Source organism: Entelurus aequoreus, linkage group LG26, assembly GCF_033978785.1.
Source record: "Entelurus aequoreus isolate RoL-2023_Sb linkage group LG26, RoL_Eaeq_v1.1, whole genome shotgun sequence".
NCBI classification, from domain to species: Eukaryota; Metazoa; Chordata; class Actinopteri; order Syngnathiformes; family Syngnathidae; genus Entelurus; species Entelurus aequoreus.
In genome coordinates, this window is record NC_084756.1 from 6,061,016 (window position 1) to 6,072,471 (window position 11,456).

Below are 11,456 nucleotides of genomic sequence, written 5' to 3' on the forward strand. Positions count from 1 at the left end.
ATCGTAATAAATTTATGATTTTAAAACTGATTTTATTATCTAATGACATGATTATTTCCCATTTAAGTCATTATCTAATTGGAATTAAATACATAAATGCGTTACATTGAAATAATTAAATACATGTTGGTTATTATTTCACAATTTAAGTATTTCACCATTTAAATAAATATTTTAATATTTCATGATTTATTATTTTAATGACACATTTAAGTAATTATTCAAAGATCTGTTCATTTATTGAGTTTGTCAGCGCATCATGAATGTTTGTATCTGTCAAACTCATCAAAGTCATGGGCGGAGCCTAACACCTGATTGGTTCCCGGGCACTTCCACTCTGCAATGGTTTGACTAATTAGTGTTAGGCCCGCCCACTGACTTTGATAGATAAATACTTTCATGATACGCTAACAAGGGCGAATGGGACAAAAGTAGACTTCATCAGTTCATGACCATAGATTTAGACTGGTCACATCTAGTCTTTGACTTAGATTGGTCACATCTAGTCTTAGACTTAGACTGGTCACATCTCGTCTTAGACTTAGATTGGTCAAATCTAGTCTCAGACTTAGATTGGTCAGATCTAGTCTTAGACTTAGATTGGTCAGATCTAGTCTTAGACTTAGATTGGTCAGATCTAGTCTTAGACTTAGATTGGTCAGATTTAGTCTTAGACTTAGTTTGGTCAGGTCTAGTCTAAGACTTAGATTGGTCACATTTAGTCTTAGACCTAGATTGGTCACATCTAGTTTTAGACTTAGATTGGTCACAGATATTCATACTCCAAAACCAGGAGGGTGTGCCTGCGCAAGGATGGTTTTGCCCTATTGTAGTGAGAAAAACAACTGTTGAGATGCAAACGAGCTAACTGTCAAAGCCAAGGACGGTTGTTGAAGTGTAACTTCCCCTTGTTAGCATTGAGGTATTGTGTGGCAGAACCATCGCTGTGGATCAACTACTATCAGTCCAAAATAGTGGGAATCCCTTCAGGTTAGAATGTTTCTAACTCCTGTTATTTGTTAATTGCAGAGTCTTTTAGGAATGGTTGAAAGGACAGTGTTGTATGTGGGAGACAGGTGTCGGAGACCACCTCTTCTGTTCAGGGATGGTTTTTCAACCTTGACATAGACCCGTAAGGAACAAGCGTTAGAAAATGGATGGATGGATAGATAGATGGATGGATGGATGGATGGATGGATGGATGGACATAGATGGCTTACCTCACTCCTCTTTCCTACCATCTGTCCTCCCTGTCCCCAATCTGTACATGATTGTTGTCAAAGGTGTGTTGTTTCTCCCTGAGGTGCAGGTAGACGTCTGAGTCTAGACCTGAAGAGCTTGCCTGTCTATGCCGTGCCATGTGTCGTTTTAGTGGTTGTTTTGTTTCCCCAATATATGAATCAGTGCATTCATCATTACACTTGATAGCATACACCAGATTGTTTTTGTGGGTGTGGGGTGTCCGGTCTTTAGGTTGCACCAGTCTCTGTCTCAGGGTGTTTTCTGGTTTGAAGTGTACTGGGATGTTGTGTTGGGAAAACATTCTTCTGACATTCTCACATAGACCTGATACTTAATGGAATGGCAATATGTTCCTCCTCATCCACTCTGTTCTTGTTATTTCTGGAACTGGATGCCCTTTTCACAAAAGACCAGCTGGGGTGACTGATTTTGAGGCTTCCCTCAAATGCCTATACTCTTTGTCTTTGGCCTGTGGGCTTGTAGGAACGTCATCAGCTCTGTGTTGTAGGGTTCTGATAATGCCCAGTTTGTGTTGCAGTGGGTGGTGTGAGTCAAAAAGTAGGTATTGATCGGTATGTGTGGGTTTTCGGTAAACCCCAACATGGCGGCCCCCGTTTTCTCCAATGTTGACACCACAGTCCAAAAAAAGGCAACTTCCTGTCGTTGACATCCTCATGTGTAAAGTTGATGTTTTTGTCTACTGAGTCCATGTGCTCGGTGAAGGCTTGCACTTCTTGCTTTTCTGATTTTCACCCATGTGTCATCCACATATCTGTACCAAAGACTTGGTGCTATTTCCTTAATAGAACTCAAAGCTCTTTTTTCCATGTCCTCCATCTAAAGGTTTGCTACTATTGGGGATACAGGTGATCCCGTGGCACAACCATGTTTTTGTGGGTAAATGGTTGCCATGGATTGAAAGTATGTAGTGTTAAGGCAAAGTTCCAACAAAAGGCAAATCTGTTCTGGGTTTAGTGTGGATCCATCCTGTAAAGAGTGATCACCTAGTAGACGTTGCCTCACTGTCTCTACTGCATCCTGGGTTGGAATACAGGTGAACAGGGAGGTGATGTCGAATGAAACTAGTTTCATTTTTGTCCAGTTTCAGATCTCTGATTTTCGCTACAAAGTCCATGGAGTTTTGGACATGATGTGGATGGAGTTTTGCCAAACAGAGATGTTGGCCACATACTTAGCAATAGTGTATGTCACAGAGTTAATGACAATGGGTCTGAGGGGAGCCCCATCTTTGTGTATTTTTGGAAGGCCATAAATACCAGGGATGGTTTCTTGCGGGTATAAGAGGTAATACAATGTTTGGTAGATGGCTTCTGACTTTTGTAGAGTTTGTAAGCACTCAATGATTCTTCTCATGGATACACTTGTGGGGTCCCTTTTGAGTATTTCATATGTGTGGGAGTCTTTGAGGAGTGTAAGCAACTGGTTTTGGTAGTCAGTTGTATTGAGGATGACTGTGCAGCTCCTGTTGTCGGTTGGCAGGATCGTAATGTTTTCATCCTTGCTCAGTGGTCTTACTGCCTTCCTCTCCTCCAAGGAGAGGTTTGGGGTTGGCGGTTTGGCATTAGAAAGAGCTGCTGTCACTTTCAGCCGTATTTGCTCACCTTCGTTTTCTGTTAGGTTGTTTTTTCTAATGGCTGATTCCGTCGCTGTGATCAAATCAACTGTAGGAACCTGATGTGGCGTCATGGCAATGTTTAACCCTTTTGCCAATACATCGTTTTCTGGTTGGGTAAGATTTAAGGTGGACAAATTCTTTACCCATCTATTGTAGAGAGAGAACCTTTATTTAACCAGATAAGAAATTATAAGAATTTCTTATCTGGTTAAATAAAGGTTCTCATCTATTGTGTGATTCATTATCCGTTGAGTTCCCACTTCGTTGCCTCCAAATGAGGGCTTGCGGTGTGGAGGTGTTCTTACTAAGTTATACTTTTTCAAGCTTCTTTGTTGTGTTGTCCAAGTTAGGCTTTGATTGTGAAATGTGTCAACTTTTTCCCAGACCTCTTCAGGCAAGATATTTTGCAATTTGAAGATTAACTGATCAAGTTTTACTCTGAGGCTCCGTTGGACTTGATCCGACCAATCTAAGTCTATGAGCACGAACTGATAAAGTCTACTCGGACGAGCGGCGAAACGTCTTCCAAGACAAACCAAACAGTCCAGTTGCGAACGAATGAACACCCTGAAATGACAATCTGGATGTTTTTGACAGAGAATCTCCACACCGTCCTACCAATAACCCCAACACTTCCAAGTTTGCCATGAAAGCCAGCAGCTCTGACGCGTGCCCACGATGCGAAAAAACCGTGTATGCGGCCGAGAAGGTCATTGGTGCCGGCAAAGTAAGGAAGATTAGGACGATTCTTAATGTCAACATGATCATTTTCACAAATATGTACTTTTGCTTTTTCTTTATAGTCGTGGCACAAAGGTTGCTTCCGTTGTGCCAACTGCGGAAAAGGACTGGAGTCTACCACGCTGGCTGACAGGGATGGTGACATCTACTGTAAAGGTATGTATACTGTACTACCACAAATACTACACTATCAAATATCTTCACATTCTACTGAAGGTCAACTTGTTCACTTCCCATACCACACCGGTTGGAGCCTGGAGTATTTGTCCATTAACTTGATGAATCTTACTTTATGTTGGAGTGTGGAATGTTACAATTGTTAGCCTGTACTCAGAGAATAATAACAGGTGTGAAAAACACTTACGACACATTTGTGTTTTTTTGTACAAGCTGAAAGCTTTTTTTGTTACTGTTGATATCTCTTTTCTGAGCTGCCACCTTATCATGGTAGAGGAAAGTGAGCGTCCCAATGATCTTAGGAGCTATGTTGTCCAGGGGCTTCTATGCCCCCTGGTAGGGTTTCCCAAGACAAACAGGTCCTAGATGAGGGATCAGACAAAGAGCAGCTTGAAAACCATTATAGAAATGAAAAAACAAGGACTTAGATTTCCCTCACCCAGATGCGGGTCACTGGGGCCCCCCTCTGGAGGCAGGCCCGGAAGTGGGGCAAGATGGCGAGCGGCTGGTGTCCAGGCCTGTCCCCATGGAGCCCGGCCGGGCTCAGCCCGAAGAGGCAACGTGGGTCCCCTTTTCAATGGGCTCACCACTCATAGGAGGGGCCATAGAGGTCAGGTGCAATGTGTGCTGGGCGGAAGCCGAAGGCAGGGCACTTGGCAGTCTGATCCTCAGCTACATAAGCTAGCTTTTGGGACATGGAACATCACCTCACTGGGGGGGAAGGAGCTTGAGCTGGTGTGTGAGGTGGAGAAGTTCCGGCTAGATCCCTCACTTTGACACACAGCAAGGGCTCTGGAGCCAGTTCTCTCGAGAGGGGTGGGGTGGCAATTCTTGTTGCCTCCGGCTCAAATCCTGCACATTGGAGTTTAACCCAGTAGACGACAGGGCAGCTTCCCTCCGCCTTCGGGGGACTGTTGTTTGTGCTTACCACCAAAAAGCAGCTCAGAGTACCCACCCTTTTTGGATTCCCTCGAGGGAATACTGGAGAGTGCTCCCTTAGGTGATTTCTTGTTCTACTGGGTGACTTCAATGCTCATATTGGCAACGACAGTGAAACCTGGAGAGGCGTGTTTGGGAAGAATGGCCGCCTGTATTTTTAACCTAGTGATGTTTTGTTTTTGGACTTTTGTGCTCATCACAGATTGTCCATAGCAAACACAATGTTCAAACATAAGGGTGTTCATATGTGCACTTGGCACCAGGACACCCTACGCAGCAGTTCCATGATCGACTTAATGTGTCATCGGATTTGCAGTCTCATGTTTTGGAAACTCGGGTGAAGAGAGGGGCGGAGCTTTTTTACTGATCACCACCTAGTGGTGAGTTGGCTCCGATGGTGGGGGAAGATGGCGGACAGACCTGGAAGGCCAAAACGCATTGTGAGTGTCTGCTGGGAACGTCAAGCAGAGTCTCCTGTCAAAGAAAGTTTAAATTCCAGCCTCCGGAAGAACTTTTTAACATGTCCGAGTGTACCATGTTCTGTGCCTCTATTGTTGACTAGGCCGATTGGAGCTGTGGTCGCAAGGTGGTTGGAGTCTGTCATGGCGGTAATCCTAGAACCCGCTGGTGGACACCAGTGGTGAGGGATGCCGTCAAGCTGAAGAAAGAGTCCTATCAGGTCCTTTTGGCTCCTGGGACCGACAGACCAAGTGGTGTGCGGCTTTGGCGGTTGCGGAGTCAAAAACTCCGACATGGGAGGAGTTCGGGGAAGACATGGAAAACGACTTCCGGACGGCTTCGAAGCGATTCTGGACCACCATCGGCCGCCTTAGGGAGGGAAAGCAGTGCGCTGTCAACATCGTGTATGGTGATGATGGTGTGCTGCTGACCTCGACTGCGGATGTTGTGGATCGGTGGAGGGAATACATTGAAGATCTCCTCAATCCCACCTACACATGTTAAAATGCTCCTCATTGGCAAGACCCCCGGGGATGGATGTGATCTGCCCGGAGTTTCTTCGGTTAAAGGCCCCCGGGGATGGATGTGATCTGCCCGGAGTTTCTTCGGTTAAAGGCCCCCGGGGATGGATGTGATCTGCCCGGAGTTTCTTAAGGCTCTGGATGCTGTGGGGCTGTCTTGGTTGACAAGACTCTGCAACATTGTGTGTATGTCGGGGGCGGTGGGGATCACACTCCTCAGCCTTCCCGGTAAGGTCTATTCAGGTGTACTAGAGAGGAGGCTACGCCAGATAGTCGAACCTCGGATTCAGGAGAAGCAGTGTGGTTTTTGTCCTGGTCGTGGAACTGTAGACCAGCTCTATACTCTAAGCAGGGTCCTTGAGGGTGCATGGGAGTTTGCCCAACCAGTCTACATGTGCTTTGTGAAATTGGAGAAGGCATTTGACCGTGTCCCTCGGGAAGTCCTGTGGGGAGTGCTCAGAGAGTATGAGGTATCGGACTGTCTGATTGTGGCGGTCCACTCCCTGTATGATCAGTGAGGACTGGTGCGGCATCTTTAGTAATGCGGACTTGATGTACCGGAAAAAAATTTACCGGTCGATCTACGTTTCCATCCTCACCTATGGTCATGAGCTTTGGGTTATAATCATGGGTACAAGCGGCCAAAATTAGTTTCCTCCATCGGGTGGCGGTCTCTCCCTTAGAGATAGCGTGAGAAGCTCTGCCATCCCGGAGGAGCTCAAAGTAAAGCCGCTGTTCCTCCGCATCGAGAGGAGCCAGGTGAGGTGGTTTGGGCATCTGGTCAGGATGCCACCCGGACGCCTCCCTGGGGAGGTGTTTAGGGCAAGTCTGACCGTTAGGAGGCCACGGGGAAGACCCAGGACACGTTGGGAAGACTATGTCTCCCGGGTGGCCTGGAAACGCCTCGGGATCCCCGGGGAGGAACTGGACAAGGTAGATGGGGGAGAGGGAAATATGGGCTTCTCTGCTTAGGCTGCTGCCCCCGCGACCCCACCTCAGATAAGTGGAAGAAAAATGGATGGATGGATGGTTATCGGACTAATACTCAATATCAGATGGGACATAAATATACTGGAGCAGAGTCAAGTCCCAGCCATCTGAAGTATTAAAGTAACATGTCAACATAGTCTCAAGATGTTCTTAGGTTTGGAAAGACACGCACAAGCTAACCTTGCTAGCCTGAAGAATCTTACTCCATGCAGTTCCTGCTCGTCGCATAGTTAGAATAGGTCGACTTTCATAATCCTGCTCCAAACTTGACTTATGTTTGTATTTTATGTCAGCCCGTTTTGCTATTGATTGTGTCTGGATTTGCAGGTTGCTATGCCAAGAACTTTGGTCCCAAAGGGTTTGGTTTTGGTCAAGGTGCCGGAGCCCTGGCTCACTCCCAGTAAAGCCAGGACCCACTCCACGTCTCCGGGTTGTTGGACTGAGCTTCTTCTCCTCCACGTGTGAAACTTCCTACTTGGGTGTGTCCAAGTTCACTTCTATTGCACCTTCTCTCAGAACACTTCCCTCGGCACAAGACGATAAAAAATATTGACGTTACACCGTTGCTACTCTTGGTATTGTTAGTGTCGATTGATACTGTTTGAGTCAAAAGCTTAGTGGTTAGGGATGCTTCTTGGTATCCTCCTGTTGTGTGTAGAGTAGCATGTTTAACTACTCTCTGTCCTGATAATGTTACGTGTAAAAAAGTGTCATTTCCACGAAGAAGCTGCACTGTTGAGGAATGTTAGTCACGAGCTCGCTAGCAAGATGCTACCTTGCTATTTGCCGATGTCAGATGTGCAGACTAGAATGTTCCGTCAACATGCATGATCAGCAATATTACATGATACTATATTTAATTGCACAACCCTTCTGTTAAGGTCAAATGTAGTTCTAGAAATATTCATAAAAAAACACAACTGATTTTGGAACCACTTCGGAAGAGAAGGTTTGTAAGGTCTAGTCCTGACCACCACTTCACTGATCCTGACATTCCTGCCTTGTCTTCTTCATCTGGAAGCTGCTCTGCTTTAGTGCGTCACATGTCAGATGTCATCTTGGTGACACTAAATAAATATCCTGTGTCAGCACTCTTTTCATTCCAAGGTTTTGTCCCTTTGTGCTCTTTGGTCTTCCTGTGTGAAATGATGCAGCAGATGGAAAGTACACCACATGAAACCCGGGGCAGAATGATGTTCCTTTATGTCATGTTCCTTTACGTCAAATAGACTTAGACACACAGGGGAAATTGTTCCACACGATAGCTCAGGTACAATGGATGGAAAGGATAATGCACACAAGAGGGTGAAAACAAAAGGCATAAAGTAGACTAAAAATGAAGCATAGTAGCAATATAAAATATAACATGTGTAATAAGTACATATTATATATATATAGTATATTAAGGGCATACTGAAATGAATTTTTTTTATTTAAATGGGGATAGCAGATCCATTCTATGTGTCATACTTGATCATTTCGCTATATTGCCATATTTTTGCTGAAAGGATTTAGTAGAGAACATAGACGATAAAGTTTTGGTCGCTTATAATAAAAACCTTGCATGTACCGGAAGTAGCGTGACGTCGCAGGTTGAAAGGCTCCTCACATTTCCCCATTGTTTACACCAGCAGCGAGAGCGATTCGGACCGAGAAAGCGACGATTACCCCATTAATTTGAGCGAGGATGAAAGATTCGTGGATGAGGAACGAGAGAGTGAAGGACTAGAGTGCAGTGCGGGACGTATCTTTTTTCGCTCTGACCGTAACTTAGGTACAAGCTGGCTCATTGGATTCCACACTTTGTCCTTTTTCTATTGTGGATCACGGATTTGTATTTTAAACCACCTCGGATACTATATCCTCTTGAAAATGAGAGTCGAGAACGTGAAACGGACATTCACAGTGACTTATCTCCACGACAATACATCGGCGAAGCTCTTTAGCTACGGAGCTAACGTGATAGCATCGGGATTAAATGCAGGTAGAAACAAAATAAATAAACCCCTGACTGGAAGGATAGACAGAAAATCAACAATACTATTAAACCATGGACCTGTAACTACACGGTTAATGCTTTCCAGCCTGGCGAAGCTTAACAATGCTGTTGCTAACGACGCCATTGAAGCTAACTTAGCTACGGGACCTCGTCAGAGCTATGATAAAAACATTAGCGCTCCACCTACGCCAGCCAGCCCTCATCTGCTCATCAACACCCGTGCTCACCTGCGTTCCAGCGATCGACGGAGCGACGAAGGACTTCACCCGATCATAGATGCGGTTGGCGGCTAGCATCGGATAGCGCGTCTGCTATCCCATCTCAAAGTCCTCCTGGCTGTGTTGCTACAGCCAGCCGCTAATACACCGATCCCACCTACAGCTTTCTTCTTTGCAGTCTTCATTGTTCATTAAACAAATTGCAAAAGATTCACCAACACAGATGTCCAGAATACTGTGGAATTTTGAGATGAAATCAGAGCTTTTTGTATTGGATTCAATGGGGTCCGAATACTTCCGTTTCAACGATTGATGTCACGCGCATACGTCATCATACATAGACGTTTTCAACCGGAAGTTTCGCAGGAAATTTAAAATTGCACTTTATAAGTTAACCCGGCCGTATTGGCATGTGTTGCAATGTTAAGATTTCATTGATATATAAACTATCAGACTGCGTGGTCGGTAGTAGTGGCTTTCAGTAGGCCTACTGTATATTATATTTGTATATAATATATACAATATATAAGTAATCCCAATTACTATGTACAATATTACAATATATTAGACTTAGATTTCCTTTTATTGTCATTCAAATTTGAACTTTACAGCCCAGATAAGAATGACATTTCATTGCATTAGCTGGTTGTAGTGCAGGATAAAAGCAATAAGGTGCAGATATAAATAGATTACTGTAAAGATAAATATATTGCACTTTTGCATATGCATCCACATTCATGGATTTGTTATCTGTTATCATTGTCTTTATATTCCAGCCAGTTAATCTGTTTTTGGGGGGAATTGAGGGGACTATTATGATGCGTTCAAGAGTCTGATCTGTTACAGAACCTGGAGGTTCTGCAACGGAGGCTGCGGGACTAGAGTCCAGCAGTGAAATCAGTCCTTGGTGGGGGTGGGAGGAGTCTCTACAGATTTTCTGAGCCCTGGTCGGGCAGCGGCTTTTTTGCGATCTCTCGGATAGGAGGAAGAGGAGTCCTGATGAACTTTTCCGCCGTCCTCACCATGAACGGATTAACGTGGACCCTGACTTAAAACAAGTTGAAAAACGTATTCGGGTGTTACCATTTAGTGGTCAATTGTACGGAATATGTACTGTACTGTGCAATCTACTAATGAAAGTTTCAATCAGTCAAAAAAACTCACCACTCGCTGCAGAGACTTCCAGTCTGAGGCACTGCAGGCTTCAGTCCAGACAGATGCAGTTGCCCTCTATAGTGCCTCTGTAGAATGTGGTGACGCAAAAAGTGCATGCGCTGCTGAGCTCTTTTTACAAGAGCTCCGATGTGTAGGGACCAGGTTATACTGTCAGTTATCTGCACCCCCAGGAACTTGGTGCTGCTTACTATCTCCACTGCTGTGCCGTTGATGAAGAGTGGAGCGTGGCTGGACTGGTGCTTCCTGAAGTCAATGATGATCTCCTTGGTCTTGTCGACGTTCAGGACCAGGTTGTTGGTTCTGCACCAGTCAACCAGATGTTTCACCTCCTCCCTGTAGTCCATGTGGTTGTTGCCACGGATGAGGCCCACTGCTGTCGTGTACTTCACAATGTGGTTAGAAGTGGACCTGGCGCAGTAGTCATGGGTCATCAACGTGAACAGCAGCGGACTCAGGACGCAGCCCTGGGGGGAGCCGGTGCTCAGGGAGATGGCACTGGAGGTGTTGTTGCCCACTCTCACAGACTGGGGTCTGTCTGTGAGGAAGTCAAGCAGCCAGTTGCATAGGGGGGTACTGAATCCAAGGGGGACCAGTTTGCTCACCAAGTGCTGCGGGATGATGGTGTTGAATGCTGAGCTGAAGTCCAGAAACAACATCCGCACGTGTGTGTCCTTTCCTTCCAGATGTTCTAAGCTCAGGTGGAGTGCAGAGGAGATGGCGTCCTCTGTGGAGTGGTTAGGGCGATAAGCAAACTGGTATGGTTCGAATGTGGGGGGAAGACTGGAGACAATATATTCCTTTACCAGACTCTCGAAGCACTTCATTATGATGGGGGTGAGTGCAACGGGGTGGTAATCATTGAGGGAGGAGATTGTGGGTTTAATATATATGTAACAGCTGCAGCAAAATAAGGCAGCATAAAAAGAGTAGATCCAGCAGAAAATATACATTACGAACAAAGAGAGGTAGCTAGCATAGAAGCGGTCAGGTAATAGCCAGATATCATCTATTGCTGATTGGCGAATAATTATACAGCTGGATGGAGTGTGGAATGAAGGAGTTCTTGAGTCGAACACTCTGGGAACAAATCTGAAGGAGCCTGTTGGAGACATTAAACCCCCCTCCCTCCCTCCGTGGGAGGGAGGCGAGTTGGGTGCCCGAAACCCCCCGCTCGGAAGCGGATGCCGGTTCACGGTTCCGAAAGGCGAGCGGCCCGGAGTATGAGCTCCACTGTCCCTCAATTGTCTGGTGGAGTGGGTGGGCAGGATTGTCCATGATGGTGAGCAGTTTGTCCAGTGTCCTCCTGTCCCTCACTGACACAAACGCCTCCAACTGCGTGCCAATAGTTTGGCCGGCTT

General features: G+C 45.6%; 1 protein-coding gene across 1 annotated transcript in view; it reads left to right on the plus strand.

The window, feature by feature from the left end:
* The window catches only part of LOC133643236 (cysteine and glycine-rich protein 1-like), a 15,209-nt gene extending 6,478 nt beyond the window's left edge, over nucleotides 1-8,731 (plus strand). The window contains exons 4-6 of the mRNA XM_062037682.1: nucleotides 3,476-3,605; nucleotides 3,682-3,775; nucleotides 7,033-8,731. Coding sequence (XP_061893666.1) covers nucleotides 3,476-3,605; nucleotides 3,682-3,775; nucleotides 7,033-7,109 — 301 coding nt within the window. The 3' untranslated portion in view covers nucleotides 7,110-8,731. The remainder of the gene's footprint in view (nucleotides 1-3,475; nucleotides 3,606-3,681; nucleotides 3,776-7,032) is intronic.
* The last annotated feature ends 2,725 nt before the right edge of the window (nucleotides 8,732-11,456 follow it).